The sequence below is a fragment of the Cervus elaphus genome, chromosome 31 (assembly GCF_910594005.1).
Source record: "Cervus elaphus chromosome 31, mCerEla1.1, whole genome shotgun sequence".
NCBI lineage: Eukaryota > Metazoa > Chordata > Mammalia > Artiodactyla > Cervidae > Cervus > Cervus elaphus.
Genome location: NC_057845.1, coordinates 41,528,489 through 41,551,412, shown reverse-complemented (window position 1 = coordinate 41,551,412; position 22,924 = coordinate 41,528,489). Strand labels below are relative to the sequence as shown.

The window sequence follows — 22,924 nt, the reverse complement described above, 5'->3', positions numbered from 1 at the left end:
TTATTAAATTATAGGCATTTTGAAGTTAACTGTGACTTGTACTGCTTATGACAGCTGTACTGTGCTATGAGGAGAAAACAGTATTGATTCCAGCCCTTCCTCCATCCCAGTGACCTAGAAGGGGTGAAGTTGTTTTCAGAATCCTATCAATGATCCTTAGTGACCTCTCCTGCAAGTTGAGTCTATTAATTTTGAAGAAGAGTCTACAAAGAAAAATTTTCAAACCTCATAATTCAAAAATTGGGGATTAATATCCAAAATATATAAGGAACTCATACAATTCAATGGTAAAAGTAAATCTGATTTAAAAGTGGGCAGAGGAACTAAACTTCTTGAAGGGTATTCTTCAAGAAGACATTCAAATAATCAACAGCACATGAAAGGGTATTTAGTAGCAATAATCATTAGGAAAATGCAAATCAAAAACACAAGCTATTACCCTATACCTCTCAGACTGCTTGTCATCAAGAAGGCAAGAAATAACAAGTATTGGCAAAGATGTGAGGAAAAGAGAACTTTTATGCACTATTGGCGGGAATGTAAATTGGTTCAGCCATTACAAATAAGATTAATTTTCCTCAAAAAATTAAAAATAAAACCATCATATGATCCCTAAGTTCCACGTCCAGGTGTATAATCAAAAGGAAATGAAAACAAGTTATAAAAGGGATATCTGCACTGTAATATTTATTGCAACATTATCCACAATAGAAATCTAGTGTCCATCATAGGATGGGTGGATAAAGAAGACGAGGTGGATAGTGTGGTGTGTATGTATGTATGCATACATACATATATATACACACACACACACAATTGAATATTATTCAGCCATGAGGAAGAATGATACCCTGCCATTTGTGAAAACATGAATGGACCTGGAGGACGTTATGCTAAGTGATTGAGAAAGACAAGTACTGTATGGTATAATTTATGTGTGGATCTAAAAAAGCAAAACTTATAAAAACAGAGTAAAATGGTATTACTAGGGGATAAGGAGTAAGAGAATAGGAGTAATGCTGTTTAAGGGTACAAACTTGCAACTAGTAGATAAATAAGTCCTGGAATCTAATGAACAGTATAGCTAATGTAGACAAAAATATTTACTATAACCATCAAAAGTACTGAGACTAGATCTTAATTATTCTCACCACAGAGAAGTGACAATCATGTGACATGATAGACTCCTAAATGTTACAATGGCAATCATATTACCATATACAAATGTATCAAATCAGCATGTTATATATGTTAAACAATGGTTTTATGATAAATACCATATGTATATTTAATTTAAAAATAGGTATCCTTTCATTTGAATCTACTCATCTACTATTTTTCCTACTCTAAAAAGCTGTGTAAGACTTTCCAAAGTATATCACAGTGGATTAAAAGCTAATAAATAATAGTAAGCTTGCTTTTATACTTTAGTTTTTTCATAAACTTAGAAGAGAAAACCCTCTAAATCTTCATGCAATTTTTGAGGACAAACTTTGTTTTCTTCTTAAAAAGCTATCATTTAGTGATCCACTAGGACTGTTAACTGTTAGGTTTAATAATATAAATTCTTTGGTCAAAATAGTTTTATTTTTCCATAATCAAAATATCAAAGTAAAAGTAAAATATCAAAGTAAAAATACCAACTGAAAATTTTGGTTATTTGTTTTAAAGTACTAAAAATAATCCACTTAATTATGCAGCTAAGTTAGAAAATGTTCAGTGTAAGTGCCTGAATTATTTAATAGAGTTCCTTTTTGTCTTTACCTGTATATTTTGAAGTTCTACCTTAATCTGAAAAGGCTATCGTGAATAACAGTTTGAATCTCATCCTAATTTTCCATAGTCTTCAGTTTTGAAAAGAGATAGAAAGATAATGGCATAGTTGAAACCTAGTAACAACCAAAAGATGCTTAATAATTGCAGATAAATATATATTAATGAATGTTAATACTAAAAGTAAAAATAAATTAGAATATTCCCCTTACCTAAATTTCACTGAGAATGTTTTATAGCAACTCATGTTTCCTTTTGGTCTTAGGTCTTACAGCATTTCAGAATATAAACTTTTGTCTCTAAAGCATTTGGGATTAAAAGAATGAAAATCTGGGAGACTGCAAATAGGTCAGAGTCAATAATTATGTTCCTTACGATGCAAAGTTAAAAATTTCCATCAAATCCTAAGGGATTTCCTTGCACAGACATGAGAGTATTTCTGTGGGGAGATTCAATCCCCTACACATAAAAAGATGCCTTGTAAGACTATGTGGTTGAAGCACATAAAAACATGCCTTATAAGACTAAGGTTGTTTGATGATCATCTTGCTAATTATTATATATATTCTTATTAAATGCTGTTTATTATCTGCATAAATTTTAAATCAGCAGAAAACAGTCTCATATTAATTTTACCTTTTACTGGAATAATTAATATGCCTTATGAAAGATTATTAGAATTTTGAAAGGAGAGTAAAAGATGTGATAGGTTTAACCGGGGTCATTAACTTTACTCTGTGATTTACATTTGTCCCAATATCTTTTAGAAATCTCATTGGAAACTATCATATCATTATTTATTCCTACATATGAATTACTGAAATGTTTCTCCTATCTTTGCAGTTTCCCTCAGCTGCCATTATCTTTTTTACCTTATTTTTTCCCCTTCCTTCCACTCTATTGTTCAGTCACTGAATTGTGTCTGACTCTGCGACCCCGTGGACTGCAGCATACCAGTCTTCCCTGTCCTTAACTATTTTCCAGAGTTTGCTCAAACTCATGTCCATTGAGTCGATGATGCCATCCAGCCATCTCATCCTCTCTCATCCCCTTCTCCTCCTGCCTTCAGTTTTTCTGGACATCAGCGTCTTTTCCAGTGAGTCGGTTCTTCACATCCAGTGGCCAAAGTATTGGAGCTTCAGCTTCAGCAGCAGTCCTACCAATGAGTATTCAGGTTTGATTCCCTTTAGGATTGACTTGTGTGATCTCCTTGCAGTCCAAGGGACTCTCAGGAACCTTCATTCCATTAATCACCTTCGATATGCTACGTATTTATTTGTTATTATATCACAAGGAGTCAGTTGGTCACTCCTTTCACCCAATCACCATTAGCATATAGACTTAAGAGGAAAGGGATTTCTCTGTTATGTTCACCCCTGTATATTTCTAACACCTTAAACAATATGGGACATTTTGTAGTGCTCAACAAATATTTGTTCAATGAATGAAAAAATTATACTCTCCTACTCAAGAGTTTGCAATGTCTTTCATTGGTTTTTCACACGAGTCCACTTTTTTTATTTTTGTCTTTTCAGATGCTGCATAGTCTGTCTGAATTTTGCCTCTCACCTTTCTTTATTCCTCTCACCTCAGGGCACTTGGCCACGTGCATCCCTTCTGTTCTTCTCTGCACCTGTTTAATTAATGTGCTTATGTTTCCCTCATCTAGAACACTGTCCTCCTCTCTTTACTCCAAGAACTACTCCATCCTCATCTCAAATCAGATCTCCTCCTTAAGGACTTTCCTAGGTCCTTCAATTTATGTTTTCATTTCCTAATATACAAGATTGTTGCTGTTCAGTCGCTCAGTCATTTCCACTGTTTGCCACCCCATGGAGTGCAGCACGCCAGGCTTTCCTGTCCTTCACCATCTCCCAGAGCTTGCTCATACTGATGTCCATTGAGTTGGTGATGCCATCCAACCATCTCATCCTCTGTCATCTGCTTCTCTTCCTGCCTTCAGTCTTTCCCAGCATCAGAGTCTTTTCTAATGAGTTGGCTCTTCACATCAGGTGACCAGAGTATACATGATACTTGTTTTTATATTGCGTTTGCTACTTGATCAAGTATCACTTGTATGTGTCTTGATTTTAAGTCTTGATTATATATGCTTAAGTCAGCAAGTCACTGACACTGTCATATGTATTCGGAACCTGTGTTCACAAATGGAACTAGATCCTCAGTACGTGCTTTTTTTATTTTAAAAATTTCAGTTCAGTTTAACCTAAATCAAGTGCTTGCAATAGACATGGTGTTGGAAAAGACAGTGGGTAAAGTGCACACAGAATGTGAGCATGTGGGGATAAGACTTTCTCAAGTTTCACAAATACTTCTGAAAGGAATCTCCTAGTGACTAAGACAGAGACACTTATATTGCTAACTACCAAGCAACTTAGGCTGTGATATAAAAAAGTATAACTAAGCTGTATTAAAATATAGTGAACAAAGTTAATTGTGACCTGGACGAATTAAAAAAAAAAAGATTTCTAAGTGGAATTGTCATTCCTGATGAATCTTGAAGATAAATTAGGATTTTATAAGCAAAGCACATGAGGAAAGAATTAGCATGAGGGAATCATGTGATAAAAGCCTAGAAACTTGAAAGAGCAAGACCTAATTAAAAGATTAATAGCAAACTAGGGTGGTAGAAGTTTACTTATACATAATGTAAAGAGAACAGGTAATATAAAGGGAATGGAGAATTAGATTGGAAGTTGTTCTGTTTGGGTTCCTTTCCATTGATTTTTTTCTGTCCTTCCCAATTTATCAAACCCTGTTTTTCAGTAAAGTCACAACTAACTCTGAATGCCTGCTGCAAAGAACATCTAATTACCTTTCTAACCAAACTGTAGGCTTTGACTATTGAAAATCTTTACCTTTGGCTTCTGTGATAACACTCACTGCTTCTATCTTCCTGATTGCTCCATCTGAGTCTTTTATGCTGAATTGTGTTTCTTTCTTTTTCCTTAATTACACTAATGTTCCCCTGAGTTCTATACTTGATCTCATTCTTCTTTCATTCTAGAATTTCCCCCAGATTGTCTCATCTCCTTATGTATTTCACCTGTCTTCTGACTGCTGGTTGCTTCACAATATGAGAGATTCCAAACCATTTTTGGTGTACATTCGTGTCAGTAAAGACATTTGGCATATTTCCAAATCTACACATTTTATTTATAAATTAGATAGATGTACCATAATGCTAAAATATTATGCATATTATAAAACATAAAAATGGAAATTAAAACAATAAGACTAAATGATAGAAATGATACTAGATTTTAAGATTTTAGATCATATTAGATATTAAAATTTCTTTTTAAATTATTATTGCTCTTATAAAAAATTTTATAGCACCTCTCTTAGAGGTTCTTCCCTATGATTAAGGTCAGTGGCAAGCTTTAACAAACCAGTTGGACACTTTGGGTCATTAGATTTGTGTCACCCCAGCAGATAAATAGCAATAATTAGCTTCACTACTTCCTGAAGTCAATGGGAATATGACTGGTAGTGGGAGAATGTATAAGTGTATAAAGTTTTAAATGCCATGTCATCAGTTACAGATATGAAGACAGTAACACTGCTGTATGTATTTTCTTCCTGTTTTGGTAAGAATACATTGTGTGTGTGTGTGTGTGTGTTTATACATATACAGATAATATATTTGTTTTCTTTCCACTAGTATTCCCTATCCCTTGTCACATAAGATGTATTGACTATATATCATTGTTATTAAGCATTGTTAATTAGACATCATAGTATTAAGTTCCCAGATATTGAGGAGAAGAGTAAACATCACTGAAGGATTTTACCTTCTCATCTGGGGAAAGGCTTGGTGCATTTTCAGTTGTACACAGCATAGTCATATCATGTTAGGCAGAATTATGACCTTGTTGTCTTTATTTGAAGATTAAATATGGTAAGGAATTATGTATAGGTGCCAAATTGATAACAGGTAAAGTTGTGATGGTTCACTTTATGTATCAGCTTCTCTGGGCCATGGGATATCCAGATATCTTGAAAAATATTACCTATGGATATGTGTCTGTGAGGGTGGTTCCAGACCTGATTAGTTTGGAATTAGTAGACTGAGTAAAGCAAATGCCTCTCCCTAATTTAACAACAACAAAAAAAGCAATGGATCACTGAATTGTTTCTCTGCTTGTCTCAGACATTGCTCTTCTCGTGTCTTTGATGGTTTTGGTTCTTAAGATTTCAGACTCAGACAGAAATCTATACCATTGATTCTACTGTCTCAGGCCTTTGAACTATGAGCATCTATAACCTTGGGTCTCCTGCTTGCAGAGGGCAGATTCTCAGTCTCTATAATTCTATGTGCCAATATCTTATAATGAAGCTCTTTATATAATATACATTTAGATAGATAGATATCTATATGTATATATAGATTATATATTTATATCATATTGGTTCCGTTAACCAGAAAAACCTGTGTTAACATAAATACTCTCAGTACATTTAGCAAGTTTCTTGCTGTATATTGAAAAATAGAAGGAAATATGACAATACTGTTAGTCATTTCATTCAAATAAGTGTCATTTAAATGGTATTAATATCTTCTCAAAAGTAAAAAAGAATCATATTCTGACAGCATTTATAATGTCTAATATATTATTTGCTCTGAGTTCTGCATACAAAGAATAATTTGGCAGCTGTGTTTGGGAAGTAAGAGAGGATCCACAGAATGGAAGAAAAGTAACTTGAGTTTTGTAAATCAAAAAGATATGCAGTTATGAAGGTGAGGCTCTCAATGATATCAGAAAGAATATATATAGAATCAGTGGTGAGATAAACAGAAAGGTGGAGTTGAAGATGAATCACTTATTATTCTTAGAGTATATAGTATGACAAAATGGACATTTAAGGACTTGAAGGCACAAATATCCAAATTCTTGTTTATTTTCATGTCCTTCCCATCTACTCAGTGAGCTATATAACCTTGTATCATCTCAAAGTTACTTGATCTTTGACATTCGTTGGATCATAGAGAAAGCAAGGAAATTCCAGAAAAAAAAACATTTAGGTCTGCTTCATTGACTACATGAAAGGCTTTGACTGTGTGGATCAACAACAAACTGTGGAAAATTCTTAAAGAGATGGGAATACCAGACCACCTTACCTGTCTCCTGAGAAACCTGTATGCAGGTCAAAAAGCAATGGTTAGAACCTTACATGGAACAACTGACTGGTTCACAATTGGGAAAGGAGTGCAACAAGACCACGTATTGTCACCCTGTTTATTTAACCTATACACAGAGTGTGTGTTAATTGCTCAGTCATGTCCAGCTCTTTGCGACCCTGCAGACTGTAGCCCACCAGGCTCCTCTGTCCATGGAATTCTCCAGGCAAGGATACTGGAGCCAGTAGCCATCCGCTTCTCCAGGGGATCTTCCCAACCCAGGGATAGAACGTGGGTCTCCTGCACTGCAGGCAGTTTCCTTACCATCTGAGCCATGAGAGAAACCAGAGTACATCATGCAAAATCCTGGGCTGGATGACTCACAAGCTGGGAGCAAGATTGCTGGGAGAAATAGCAACAACCTCAGATATGTAGATGATACCACTCTAATGGCAGCAACTAAAAAGGGACTAAAGAGACTCTTGATGAGGCTAACAGAGAAGAGTGAAAAGCTGGCTTAAAACTCAAAATTCTGAAAACTAAGATAATTGCATCTGATACAATCACTTCATGGCAAATAGAAGGGAAGAAGTAAAAGCAGTGACAGATTTGATTTTCTTGGGCTCCGGAGTCACTGTACATGATTACTGAAGCCATGAAATTAAAAGATGCTCCTTGGAAGGAAAGCTATGACAAACCTAGACAGCATTTTTATTTTATTTTATTTTATTTATTAGTTGGAGGCTAATTACTTCACAACATTTCAGTGGGTTTTGTCATACATTGATATGAATCAGCCATAGATTTACACGTATTCCCCATCCCGATCCCCCCTCCCACCTCCCTCTCCACCCGATTCCTCTGGGTCTTCCCAGTAGATAGCATTTTTAAAAGCAGAGACATCACTTTGCCGACAGAGGTCTGTATAACCAAAGCTATGGTTTTTCCAGTAGTCGTGTCTGGATGTGAGAGTTGGGCCATAAAGAAGATGAGCACCAAAGAATTGATGCTTTTGAATTGTGGTGCTAGAGAAGACTCTTGAGAGTCCCTTGGACTGCATGGAGATCAAACCAGTCAATCCTAAAGGAAATCAATCCTGAATATTCATTGGAAGGACTAATTCTGAAGCTGAAGTTCCAGTGTTTTGACCAGTTGATGCGAAGACCCGACTCATCGGAAAAGACCTTGATGCTGGGAAAGATGGAAGGCAAAAGGAGAAGAGGGCAGCAGAGGATGAGATGATGCGACAGCATCATCAACTCAGTGAACGTGCCTAGGAGATAGTGAAGGACAGGGAAGCCTGGCATGCTTCAGTCCATGGGGTCACGAAGATTCGGAAATGACTTAGCGACTGAACAATGACAACAACAAATATACATTTAAAGCTCCTCATTGTCAACAACACACTCCAATAACAATTACTATTATTGTTAAATGTTAACAATATATTACTGTTTTTAAAATCTTAATATTTTGCCTATTTTTAATTCTAGAAAAATTGACCATTTTCTTTCTATTCTGCAATTTCTTCTTTTCTATGCCTATCCAACTTAAATCATCATTGTAATCTGTTAGTTTTCTAAATTAGTGAAGTTTTTCAGATTGACCTTCAAATAAAAACAAAGCTAGAAAGGTCCTTAGAAAGCATCATAGACAGTGAAAGACAACTTGCCTCTTTGCCTTTCTCTAAAAAGCATACTAGCTAAGGGCATCTTTTACACTGTAGCTCTGACTTAATTTCTTACCTCTAATGCCATTTTTCCCCATTATTTTCTAATTTCTGTTTATTTCTCTATGTGATATGAGAGTTCATCCCTACTAAAGATTTATAATGAGTCAGATAAAGTAGAAAGTAATACCTTTTGATGGCAGGCAGAATTCTGGGAATACTTCTGTTCATTCAAACACAAACCTGCCTCCTTGTGGAGTTACATGTGATACAAGGCTCTACAGTTGTGTGAGTATCAAACACGTGATAAACTATTCAGAGGAAATCCACTACTTTAGTACTTAATGCATTTATAAAGTCACACATTGAAGAACATGCAAACATATGAAATATTTCCATTTGTTTTCAATTTAATTAGTTTTCTATGACATTAACATTTGATTAAATACCTTATATATTTTAGAATAAGATAAGCAAATACTTTAAAGAATTTGTTAGGCACTAACATCTTAAGTCATTAAAATAATAGAATAATTATAAATATAAAAAACTTTGAACACTAATCAGCATGTCGCAACATCTCACCTGTAAAATTTTGTGTTGTTTTAATGAAAAAAGGACACTTATTAGTATTATATATACTCATTTCTTTTTAACATTTTTGTCAGTGAATCTATGACTTCCTTATCTCTCAAGCTGTAGATAATTGGATTTAACAAAGGAATTATGACAATGTAAAATAGAGAGTCCATCATATCCTGATCATCTGCTTGTGCAGATCCACGGTGCACATACATAAAGAGAAGAGGCACATAATATAAAGAGACAGATAGCAGGTGGGCACCACAAGTGGAGAAGGTCTTCCTCACACCTTCTACAGACTTCTTTTTTAAAACTGTAAAGAGAACAAGTGAATAAGACACACGAACAATGAGAAAGGTGAACACCTGTATTGATCCAGAGAAAATAAATACTATCAGAAAATTAATGGAAGGGTCAGTACAGGACATCTTAAACAATGGTATAATATCACAGTAAAAGTGCTATACTATGATGGAATCACAAAAGGTTAATTTGAATTTAAAAATGTTATGAAGTGTGGCATGGGAAAGGCCACCTAAAAATGACAAAGCTAGTAGCCAGACGCACAGTCTATCTGTCATAATCATTGGATAATATAATGGTTTGCCTTATGGCCACATAGCGATCATATGCCATTGTTGCCAGCAAAAAGCATTCTGTGGTTACTCTGATTGCAAGGGGGGAAAAGTGTGACTTGAATTCAGTGAGAGAGATGATTTTGCTCTTGGCACAGAAGCTGACACAGCATCTTTGGAGTCACTATGGAGAATAGCCAGGCATCAACAAAGGCCAAGTTTCCAAGGATTAAGTACATGGGAATGTGAAGGTGAGGGTCATTGCAGATGAGAACAATCAGACCAAGGTTTCCCACAATGGTGATGAGGTATATCACCAAGAACGACAAGAACAAGGGGATTTGCCCCTGTGGTTGATACTTAAGTCCTGTGAGAAAAAAACTGTCAGCAATGTTGCATTTTTCATTTCCCTGTCCTTAGTAGATGGCCTCTGAAAAGCAATGCAGTAAATGTGAAAAGAATATATATCAGAAGATTAAAAAGAAAATTTAGTTAGGTTAATATAAATAAAACCATAAACTAGCCTGAATGCAATTTTATTTACTCTTACTTTAATATGTGAGAAGTATTGGGGGAAATTGTTATATTTGGAAAATGTGATTATTTCAGTTCAAAATATGTAGAGGAATAAACCTATTTAGAAAAAGGAAATTCTGAACATGAACAAATTTATGGGGAAACTACTGAATGAGACATGGAAATTCTGTGTGTTTGAGATGAACGCAGGTTTTAAAAATGTTAGAAAGGCCTAGGTTATCAAGTGAATTGAATATCATATGAATAATCTTCAATTTTATTCACCAAGCAATAGGCAAGCACTGCCACTTTTAAGATGTGGCGTGTCATCAAAGGTTATTTGTGAACTTAAATATTTAGTTGTAGAAAACAGAATGTAGGAAGAAGAATCTTGTGTCATAAATACTCTTTAGTAAGCTATCACTCTTGTCCAGTTATTCCCAAACTAGATTACATGTCCAAATTGTTTGGGGTAGTTTTTCATGCAGAATATTGCCTGAGATACCATTTTAGAAATTGATCCCAAAGATCATGAATGTGGTCAAATAACATGCATTTTTCAATGCTCCCCAGGTGATTAAAAGTATGTGAAGTTCTTGTTCATCTGTGATGAACATCTGTGATTGGGGTGATGAGGGAGAAGACAGAGCTGTCAGTTCAGTTCAGTTCAGTCTCCCAGTCGTGTCCGACTCTTTGCAACCCAGTGGACTGCAGCACGCCAGGCCTCCCTGTCCATCACCAACTCCCAGAGCTTACTCAAACTCATGTCCATTGAGTCAGTGATGCCATCCAACCATCTCATCCTCTGTCGTCCCCTTCTCCTCCCACCCTCAATCTTTCCCAGCATCAGGGTCTTTGCAAATGAGTCAATTTTTCACATCATGTGGCCAAAGTATTGGAGTTTCAGCTTCAACATCAGTCCTTCCAATGAATATTCAGGACTGATTTTCCTTTAGGATGGACTGGTTGGGCCTCTTTGCTGTCCATGTGACTCTCAAGAGTCTTCTCCAACACCAGAGTTCAAAAGCACCAATTCTTCAGCACTCAGCCTTCTTTATAATCCAAGTCTCATATCCATACATGACCACTGGAAAACCATAGCTTTGACTAGACAGACCTTTGTTGGCAAAGAAATGTCTCCGCTTTTTAATATGCTGTCTAGATTGGTCATAGCTTTTCTTCCAAGGAGCAAGCGTCTTTTAATTTCATGGCTGCAGTCATCATCTGCAGTGATTTTGGAGCCCCCAAAAAATAGTCTGTCACTGTTTCCACTGTTTCCCCATCTATTTGCCAAGAGTGATGGAATCAGATGCCATGATCTTCATTTTCTGAATGTTGAGTTTTAAGCCAACTTTTTCACTCTCCTCTTTCACTTTCATCAAGAGGCTCTTTAGTTCTTCTTCGCTTTCTGCCATAAGCGTGGTGTTGTCTGCATATCTGAAGTTATTGATATTTCTTCCAGCAATCTTGATTCCAGCTTGTGCTTCTTCCAGCCCAGCGCTTCTCATGATATACTCTGCATATAAGTTAAATAAGCAGGGTGACAATATACAGCCTTGACGTACTCCTTTTCCTATTTGGAACCAGTCTGTTGTTCCATGTTCAGTTCTAACTGTTGCTTCCTGACCTGCATACAGGTTTCTCAAGAGGCAGGTCAGGTGGTCTGGTATTCTCATCTGTTTAAGAATTTTCCACAGTTTGTTGTGACCCACACAGTCAAAGTCTTTGGCATAGGCAATAAAGCAGAAGTAGATGTTTCTCTGAAACTCTCTTGCTTTTTTGATGATCCAGCAGATGTTGGCAATTTGATCTCTGGTTCCTCTGCCTTTTCTAAATCCAACTCGAACATCTGACAGAGCCATAGATCAAAATAAATCAGGGCTTCCCTGGAGGCTCAGTGGTAAAGAATCCACCTGCCAATGCTGAAGACCTTGGTTCAATCTCCGGCCAACAAGATGCCATGTGCCACCGAGTAACTAAGCCCATGACCCACCACTGCTGGGCCTGTGTTCCGGAGCCTGGGAACCACAGCTGCTGAGGTCAGGCCCCACCGCTCCTGAAGGTCCCTCAGTGACAAGCCCACACGCTGCAACTACAGGGGAGCCTCTGCTCTCTGCAAATAGAGAAAAGCCCACGCAGCAACGAAGAACCAGGACAGCCAAAAATAAACAAATAAATAAAAGTATTAAAAATAAATCAGACTATAGAGCCAATGAGACTTGGTGACAGATTAAATGTGAAGGAGTGGTTAGTAAGAGAGTCACTTGGTGACTGGTTAGGTGGTCATTAAAAACTGAGACTGAAGACTCGGATGCAGTAGCTAGTTTTTGCAAGGGGCATCTTCTGGACATCTGAGTGAGGTAAACTTAGCAGTGTGATTCTACAAGTGTTTCATAGAAATAATGACTTGGGTGTCATTGAGGTGAATGAAAGCAGTTACTATGGCTGGTACGTTGAGCAGTGTGCATAAGGTGAAAAATGGAAGGAAAGAAAATAAAGTTGAAGAAGTTATAGAAAGAGATTAAAGATGAATATACATCATTTATTGGATGGATGACATCTGATTCTCTTTTCTACCAAATGAGTCTTGGTGGCAGACTAAAGCTCTCATCCTTTGTAGAAGGCAAAGTTTCTGGAAACTAACTTTCCCATCCATGGCACGTAGAGGGAGGGGACTTGTTATAGCTGGGGGAAAAAAATAACTCATTTACCCTGGATTTGGGATTTGGAGAGGGGAGACAGAGGTCAAATGAGGGACAAAGAGAATTTTGGTTGCTTTGGTTGCAAAATCAACTGAGGAACCAGAACGTGAATCCTGTGCACGTTAACAGTGGCATCAGTAGTGAGTTGTGGAATTCAAGTTCAGCAGCAGTGACAAGTGATCTTATTGAGCTAGAGCTGGGACATGGTTTGGCTGTTGACTGTCTGACTTCTTCCTTTGTATCTTGCCAATTTCCCCAGTGGATTTCTCCACCCCCACCCCCCCAACATTTCTGTGTTTAAGCCAGTTTTCATTCAGTTAACTCATTTCATCTTGCAACCAAGAGCTCTGGCTCACAAAGGAGGAGAAAAGGAAAGACAAGCAAAGGATACTGGGCAGAGTGAACAGAGAAGGTGGGAATTGGAAAGCTGAGTGTTGGGAACTTAAAGCGAGGAAAATACTCAAGAAAGACAAAGGGAAGTATGGTGTCTAAAGCGAAATAACTGCTCTGGGAGGATAAGGAGTGAACAGAAGTCATGAGTGTGAGAATTAAGAGATATTTAGTGAGAGCAGTCTCCATTTGGGGATAGAGTTGAGATCAGAGAATAGTGAGAAGGGAATGGGAAGCAAGTGGCACAGCAGTGAGGAGAATGAAATAAAGTATTTAAGACATGGACCACAGTTGACATTTGTTTACCACCCACAGGCAGATGCAATTTTTATTTCTTATAGAACAATATTTTGAAAGTTTTCAAAAGAAAGAGAGAGGAAGAAATTGAGAAGAGAGTAGGTAGAGAAGTGGAATGGGAAATTTGAGTGGATGAAAACAAGGAACAACAAAAAACAAGAAGAGACTAAGGAACATAGATGGTAAGTGTAGGAACGACAAGCAATGAAGAAAGGAAGTATCAGAGAAGATCTGAAGATGAAATAAGAGGAAAGTCTCAGTGGTTTGGGGGGTAAATATCTTATCAATTCTGGTTTCAACAAATATTGTCAGCACAAAGAAACATTTCTTTCTTCTTTTACTCAAAATTCCAAGTTTATTTTCCTATGGAATTTGTGTATGAATTAGAGACTTTCTTTGTAATTTTACCTTTTGTTTATAAAAATACTAGTATTGCCTCAAAGTTATTTTCACTTTTAAAAGATGCTTTTACTTTGTTATTATTGTGATTAGAGCTGACTATCTCTAGAAATCTTTCTGGTTTACACGCACAGCATTTGCTTCTCCACAGGTTTTATTAGTGGAATAAAATCAAGCAAAGACTGAAACTGAATAAAGGCAATATATATATCCAGTGACAATAATTGAAGTTGTTAAATGTACATTTATTTCGAGTAAGCATCCTCCCACTCAAACCCAAATCACTAAACATTAAAAAATTCTCAATTTGATATGTAGGTACTGATTAAGTCATAAATCTGAGAAAAGCAATGCAGTAAAATTTTCTGCATTTTTCTGTCTGTGTGTATACATGTCTATATAACAGAATTATTGTCAGAAGTGGGTGAAAGAATAGAGATTGCTATTTAAGTGATTTAACTTAAAATTTAATCAGAGAATGTGGGTAATTAAGTCAAATAAATATTTTGAATACAATTATCAGAAAGATTTCTTATCCAGAAAACATTATTACCTAAATTCTTTTTTTTATTATTAATTGGAGGCTAATTACTTTACAGTATTGTAGTGGTTTTTGCCACACATTGACATGAATCAGCCATGGATTTACATGTGTTCCCCATCCCAATCCCCCCTCCCACCTCCCTCCCCATCCCATCCCTCTGGGTCTTCCCAGTGCACCAGCCCTGAGCACTTGTCTCATGCATCCCACCTGGGCTGGTGATCTGTTTCACCCTTGATTGTATACTTGTTTCAATGCTGTTCTCTCAGAACATCCCCTCCTCGCCTTCTCCCACAGAGTGCCAAAGTCTGTTCTGTACATCTGTGTCTCTTTTTCTGTTTTGCATATAGGGTTATCATTACCATCTTTCTAAATTCCATATATATGTGTTAGTATGCTGTAATGTTCTTTATCTTTCTGGCTTACTTCACTCTGTATAATGGGCTCCAGTTTCATCCATCTCATTAGAACTGTTTCAAATGAATCCTTTTTAATGGCTGAGTAATATTCCATGGTGTATATGTACCACAGCTTCCTTATCCATTCGTCTGCTGATGGGCATCTAGGTTGCTTCCATGTCCTGGCTATTATAAACAGTGCTGCGATGAACATTGGGGTGCACGTGTCTCTTTCAGATCTGGTTTCCTCAGTGTGTAGGCCCAGCAGTGGGATTGCTGGGTCATATGGCAGTTCTATTTCCAGTTTTTTAAGGAATCTCCACACTGTTCTCCATAGCGGCTGTACTAGTTTGCATTCCCACCAACAGTGTAAGAGGGTTCCCTTTTCTCCACACCCTCTCCAGCATTTATTGCTTGTAGACTTTTGGATAGCAGCCATTATGACTGGCGTGTAATGGTACCTCATTGAGGTTTTGATTTGCATTTCTCTGATAATGAGTGATGTTGAGCATCTTTTCATGTGTTTGTTAGTCGTCTGTATGTCTTCTTTGGAGAAATGTCTGTTTAGTTCTTTGGCCCATTTTTTGATTGGGTCATTTATTTTTCTGGAATTGAGCTGCAGGAGTTGCTTGTATATTTTTGAGGTTAATCCTCTGTCTGTTGCTTTGTTTGCTATTATTTTCTCCCAATCTGAGGGCTGTCTTTTCACCTTGCTTATAGTTTCCTTTGTTGTGCAAAAGCTTTTAAGTTTCATTAGGTCCCATTTGTTTATTTTTGTTTTTATTTCCAATATTCTGGATCATAGAAGATCCTGCTGTGATTTATGTCAGAGAGTGTTTTGCCTATGTTCTCCTCTAGGAGTTTTATAGTTTCTGGTCTTACATTTAGATCTTTAATCCATTTTGAGTTTATTTTTGTGTATGGTGTTAGAAAGTGCTCTAGTTTCATTCTTTTACAAGTGGTTGACCAGTTTTCCCAGCACCACTTGTTAAAGAGGTTGTCTTTTTTCCATTGTATATCCTTGCCTCCTTTGTCAAAGATAAGTTGTCCATAGGTATGTGGATTTATCTCTGGGCTTTCTATTCTGTTCCATTGATCTATATTTCTGTCTTTGTGCCAGTACCATACTGTCTTGATGATTGTGACTTTGTAGTAGAGCCTGAAGTCAGGCAGGTTGATTCCTCCAGTTCCATTCTTCTTTCTCAAGATTGCTTTGGCTATTCAGGTTTTTTTTTTTTTCCATACAAATTGTGAAATTATTTGCTCTAGTTCTGTGAAAAATACCATAGCTTGAAAATGAGTATATTACCCAAAGCAATCTATAGATTCAATGTAATCCCTATCAAGCTACAAACAGTATTTTGACCTAAATTCTTAAACTGTTGTTCACTTGTTTGAAGTTCTAGTTCATCAAAACTTGTTCTATAGAGTCATTATAATTATGCTAACGAGATGATTAAATATTTAAAGAGTATATTATGTTCTTAGAACTCTTTTACTCATCCAGATTTTCCTCTCAAAAATAAGATGTGCAGATTATTCATTATTTTTTTCCATTTTTCAACTGACAATTTTGGCATCTTGTAAATCAAATCAAAATTATATTAATTTTAACAGTATTTTAACCTTCCATAAAAAATAATAAATATTAGAAAAATTACTCTCTCTTACCTGTATCTGTTAGAAATTGTTGTAATCATTTCAGTGTTCAGACTTTCTGAAGTAGAAATCTAGGAGCACTGCATTGACAATAACACAGGTGACAGTTCTTTGAACACTGTTGCATTTTGGAAGCTTCATTATCTAAGCTCAGGAAAATGTTATTTGCATATATAAATATAAATTATAATTATATTATATAAATTTGTTTTGAACACATGAGTTAACCAATTGTACAACTGTGTGCTTCTGCCAGAAGCAGAAGGAATGAAGGACTAAATTTCCCCTGATAGTACACACGGATTAACTTTTGGCCAAAGCTAAGCTGTTCTCCTGGGCATTGTGGATTTGGTCATGTATGAGAAATCCAGGTTGTTCCACGGGGCATCACAGTCTCTGAAATCATGAACATCAGTCATAGTAGACAGTTCTGGTTTTAACAATAGAAATTACACTTTATGTCACCACTTTCGACCACAGATGGCACTTCTGACATGTGTATGCAAGCTCAATAAATGTTGATGCTCTGAGTGCTTTGATCAGTATGGTCTTAGAATCTAGATTCCTGTCAAGACATGACCCCAAGTAAATTTGTTCTCCTCAAGCAAACTGTAGCTCATGTTCCAGACACATGCTTAACTCCCAACTTTAAGCTGAAGTATGGTGAGAAAGCTTTTTAAGCAAAGGTCTGGGGAAGGAGTAAAGGAAAAACAAAAGACCACAATGAGAGGTGACCTGACAGTACTTCTCAAACTTTAATGCCTGTGAGTCTCCTGGAGGTCTAGATAAAATGCAAATTCTGTTTCAGTAGATCAGGGATAGGACCTGAGCATCTTCATTTATAACAGGTGAAGCTTATGGACAGGTGCAGTCCACAGGACTTTCACCACTGGAGGGACTATCAGTTTATCAGAGAGCCTAGATAATTAGAGAAACACAACATAGTAAATGTAGCTGAATAGAGGGATGCATGCAGAGCCAAATGGGATCAGGGAGGCCAGCTTATGTGGGTAACACAGGAACGTGGAGGCCAGGTCAGAGAGTTTGTTCTATATTCCAATGTAAAGGAAAACTATTATGGGATTTTGAAATGGTGGTATGATGATCAGATTTTCCTTTTTTGCATTAGCAGAGAAAGTTTTCAGTGTAATTCATTCAGGTAAACAAAAGTTAACTGACTTATTTTTGATAATTTGATGTGCTATCTGAGTAACAAAAGAAAATGCTTAACCTCCACTCAGGACTTGGATGGCTAGATGGGGGGAAGCAAACAGCATCATAGACTTATTGATCTGCTTCCTTAGAATTTTGCTGGTGAAAGCCAAAATAGAGGAGAAAAATATCATAGAAGAGAGGAATCATGTGAAAAATGCACAGAGGAATAGAGTGGGGAATGTGATGGGCAGTGGTAGCTTCAACATAACCAACACTTGGCTTCAGTATGATGTCCTCTTTAATTTTGAGTAATTACTTCCTAACTTATTTGGTCATCTATCCTTGATCACAAATACCTGTATTACTTCCAGTATGGATGTTTTTTTTCAATTTTAGTCATTTTGATAAGTAATAGCTTGTTGCACTTTCATTTGCATTTCCCTAGTAACTAATTTTTATAGAGTGCCTTTTTGCATCTTTCTTTGACACCTCTATAACTTTTTTGATGGAGTGTTTGTTCAAATATCTTACTCATTTTAGATTGATTTTATTTGTTTTTATTATGAGTATTGGGACTGTTTCATCTATTCTGGATACACGTCTTTTATCAAACATGTGATTTGTAAATATTATATCATTTTAGTCTGTTACCTGGATGACATTGTGCTTATTGGTTTTCAGTTCAGTTCAGTTCAGTTCAGTTGCTCAGTTGTGTCCGACTCTTAGTGAGTAAGAAATAATATTTATCAGGAAGCCACTTGCAGGACGGGTAGAAAATAAATATGATGACAGTTCAGGGATCTTCTATTTCAGTGAAATTTATAGGTGTCCAGTGATATAGAGCTTGTCAAAAAAAAAAAAGCCTACAAAACCCACTACAATATTGTAAAGTAATTAGCCTCCAACTAATAAAAATAAATGAAAAAAAAACCCTTCTAAGGTTAAGGATAAGTTGTTACATCTGGCCCTTGCTGAAAAAGAGAGGCACAACACATAATGTGCCTCTGTGAATTGTGGAGGCAGTATTATCCTTATTTGGGTGTGGTATTCCAGCCCATTACCAAGTGCTAGTCTTGAGAGGTACTCAGAGCAGAAGGCAGCTTTGTACCATGTGTAGGCTGTGGTGCACGCTGTCCTGCCTCTCAGGCCATATCCAGCAGATCCAGTGGAGCCTGAATCAGCAGTGGCAGCTGCTTGGAGCCTTTAATCAGCCTCTGGAGGTGGATCAAAATACAAGCCCTTAGAACTTTGAGCAAAGCACTGCCATTCTCCGTGGATAACTACTCTACTGTAGAGAAGCAGCTGTAGGCCTGATAGTCAACCTCGGTAAAGAAAAATGAATGTTTAACCGTGGACCACTGATTTGCCATGATACTGGAGCTGCCCTTGACAAACGGGATCTCATCTGACCCACTAACCTTAAATTTCAGTGTGCACAGAAGCATTCCTTCATCAAATAGAAACAGCATATACTTGATCAAGCAGGAAAGGCCCTGAAGGCACAAATAAGTTACTTGAAGAAGTGGTTCCAATGCTGCTGCTGCTGCTGCTGCTAAGTCACTTCAGTCGTGTCCGACTCTGTGTGACCCCATAGACGGCAGCCCACCAGGCTCCCCTGTCCCTGGGATCTCCAGGCAAGAACACTGGAGTGGGTTGCCATTTCCTTCTCCAATGCATGAAAGTGAAAAGTGAAAGTGAATTCGCTCAGTCGTGCCTGACTCTTAGCGACCCCATGGACTGCAGCCTACCAGGCTCCTCGATCCATGGGATTTTCCAGGCAAGAGTACTGGAGTGGGGTGCCATCGCCTTCTCCGGTTCCAATGCTACTGGCCTCCAATCCTGCCGCAAAGGCTTCTGTGTCGCAGCTGGGGGCTGTGCCCTTATAATTAGCTGACTGAGAAGTCTGGGGCCTGACTTACAGATGGTTCTGCATGGTACGTGGGCACCATCAGAAAGTGGAAAGCTGCTGCATACAGCTCCTCTCTGTGACATTCAGGAAGGACAATGGTGAAGGGAAAACCTTCTAGCGGGACAGCCTGCTTCCACCAAGACAGACGACAATTCTTCCATTGACCTGAAAGTAGACGACCACTCAGTCCCTTTGACTTTACATTTCTTTGAATCATGAGACAAAGAAGTGAGTTGCTATGTTCGGTGAGGTGATTGATGGCAAGTAACAAGAGGAAACTGGACTCCTCCACGAAAAGGTGATAAACAGTATGTCTGGTATACACAGCACCCTCGAGGGTATCTTTTAGCATTGTTATTCCCATGGTTAAGGTCAATGAAAAACTGCGAGGCCAAACCACACAATAGTTCTAATGGCCCAGACTCTTTAGAAATTTGGGTCATTCCACCAAGGGAAGAACAATGACCACCTGAGTCAGGTGCTTGCTGAAGGCAAAGAGAACACAGAATGGGTAGTCAAAGAAGTTAGTTAAAATGCCAACAACAATCACATGTCCAGTTACAGATATGAGGATTGTAATTGCCAAGAGATTTCCTTCTTAGTTTAATATGAATATATTTGTGTCTGTATAGCACTTGTCTTTGTTTTCTTTCCATTCTTATTCCCTTATCATGAGACCTAAGATGTACAGACTTTATATTATCATAATAAAGTGTTGTTAATTTGGCATTGTATTACCCGATATCAAAGAAAATGAATAGCAAACTTCACTCAAAGATTTTACCTCCACTCTTTGGAAGAGGTAATACATTTTCGGTTGTACACAGCAGAGTTGTATCATGTTAGGTGGAATTATTCCTTGTTATTATCATTATTTAGAAATAGAATATAATTTTTAAGATATGTGTATGGGCACTAAGTTGACAGCAAGTGAACTTGTAATTGTTAATTTTATGTGTCAACTAATCCATGGGCTGTCCAGATACCTACTTAAACATTATTTGGGGGTGTTTTTGTGAGGGTGTTCCTGATTAGGTTGAAATTGGTGAATTGGTCCCCACAAGAAGTGAGATTCGGTAGAGTAAAAGACTTTTTGATGGCTAGCAGAATTCCTGGGATTTGCCACTGTTCACTCAAACACAAACCCACCTCTACTGTGGAGTTAAATGTGATACGTGTCTCCAGGCTATACAGCTATATTGTATATATCAGGCTTCCCTGGTGGCTCAGACGGTAAAGAATCCACCTGCAATGTGGGAAACTGGGTTCGATCCCTGGGTTGGGAAGATCCCCTTGAGAAGGGAAGAAGAAAATGGCTACCCACTCCAGTGTTCTTGTCTGGAGAATTCCATGGATAGAGGAGCCTGACAGGCTGCATTCCTTGGGGTTGCAAAGAGTCGGACACAACTGAGCAACTGACTTTCATTTTTATACAGTTATATTGTATCAAAGACATCGTGCTCAAGTAATTTTCAGAGGTACAACACTATTTTAGCGCTTAAAATATACTTAATAAATTCACTTATAAAACCATACAGAATATACAAGCATGTAAAATGTTTTCATGTGTTTTCTGCTTTAGTTATTTTAGTATGATATGAACACTTAATTAAAATACCTTTGTGTTTTTGAAAAAGATATAGACATTTTAAGGAATTTGCTAGAAACTAACATCTTAGGTCATTAAAATAATGACAGTTATAACTACAAAAAAATTGAACACTAGTCATCACATAACAAAATCTGATCTGAAGTTTTATGACTGTTTTAATGGAAAGAGAACAGATATTATGAGACCTAAATATTCCTCTTTAACATTTTCATCAGCGAGTCTATGACTTTCTTATTTCTCAGGCTGTAGATAATTGGATTTAACAAAGGGATTATGACAGTGTAAAAGAGAGAGTCCATCATATCGTGATCATCTGATTGTGTGGATTCAGGACGAATATACATGAAGAGAAGAGGCCCATAGTATAAAGAGACAGAGAGGAGGTGGGCTCCACAGGTGGAGAAGGCCTTCCTTATACCTTGAACAGACTTCTTTTTTAAAATTGTAAAGAGAACTAGTGTATAAGAAATAAGCACAATCAGAATGGTGAACACCTGTATTGAACCAGAGAAAATAAAAACCATCAGAATATTAATAAAAGGGTCAGTACAAGAAATTTTGAACAGTGGCATAATATCACAGTAAAAGTTATGTATCGTGTTGTAACTGCAGAAGGTTAATCTAAATAAAAAACCTATATGAATAAAGGCATGAAGAACACCACCTGCAAATGATGAGACCAACAGTCGCGTGCATAGTCTATTCGTCATAATCACTGGATAAAGTAAAGGGTTGCATATGGCCACATAGCGATCGTATGCCATACTTGCCAAGAGAAAGCATTCTGTGGTTGCACTGACTGTAAAAGAAAAAAATTGTACCACGCATTCAGAGAGAGAGATCGTCTTGCTTTTGATGAAGAAGTTGACCAGCATCTTGGGGGTCACTGTGGATGATATGGAAGTATCCACAAAGGCCAGACTCCCGAGGAATAAGTACATGGGGATGTGAAGTTGAGAGTCATTCCAGATGAGAGCAATAAGACCAAGGTTCCCCACAATGGTGGTGAGGAATATCACCAAGAATACCAGGAACAAGGGGATTTGCCACTGTGGTTGATACTTAAGTCCTGTGAGGACAAACTCTGTCAGCAACGTTATATTTTCCTCTTCCATATCTTCACTGGAAGTCCCCTGAAATAAAATGCAAAAAATGTAGAAAGAACATTCACTATGGTTTTATGAATTGAATGCTTGGAAACTGGGGTCAAAAGAAATCATACTTCTTTTAATTTCATAAAATATTACTATAATGAACTATTTGGGGGATCTGAAGAGATGTCAATCAGTATAATAATTTCAGTTCAAATAATGTGCTGAAATTAATATATTTACGTAAAAGAAACATTCTAACCATTTGCTAAATTTGTGGGAACTTGATAGACTGTGGTAGGGAAATTCTGAGTCTGGGACATGGATTATCAGTCAAGGGAATAGATGTTCAAAAGAAGCAGGGTTATAAAATGAATTGAATACCATGTGAAGGATCTTGAGCTTTTTGCCTCAGGTAATATGTACATACTGAAAGTTTTTAAGACAGGGAGAGACACTGGAGAGTATTTTAATTTAGTTTTTCAATAGTGCAGAAAACAGATATCATGGAGGAGA

At 37.2% G+C, this 22,924-nt stretch overlaps 1 protein-coding gene and 1 pseudogene across 1 annotated transcript; both read right to left on the bottom strand.

The window, feature by feature from the left end:
• Positions 1-9,214: 9,214 nt before the first annotated feature.
• On the bottom strand, positions 9,215-10,169 carry LOC122687309 (annotated as a pseudogene).
• An 11,333-nt stretch (positions 10,170-21,502) lies between these two features.
• On the bottom strand, positions 21,503-22,453 carry LOC122687451 (olfactory receptor 5H2-like). Its single transcript, XM_043892977.1, has one exon. The coding sequence runs from the start codon at positions 22,430-22,432 to the stop codon at positions 21,503-21,505; it is 930 nt and encodes a 309-aa protein (XP_043748912.1). The 5' UTR covers positions 22,433-22,453.
• Positions 22,454-22,924: the final 471 nt, after the last annotated feature.

Bases quoted from the DNA above. Each gene is read 5' to 3' on its own strand.
- LOC122687451 (XM_043892977.1), bottom strand. From the start codon at position 22,432: ATGGAAGAGGAAAATATAACGTTGCTGACAGAGTTTGTCCTCACAGGA.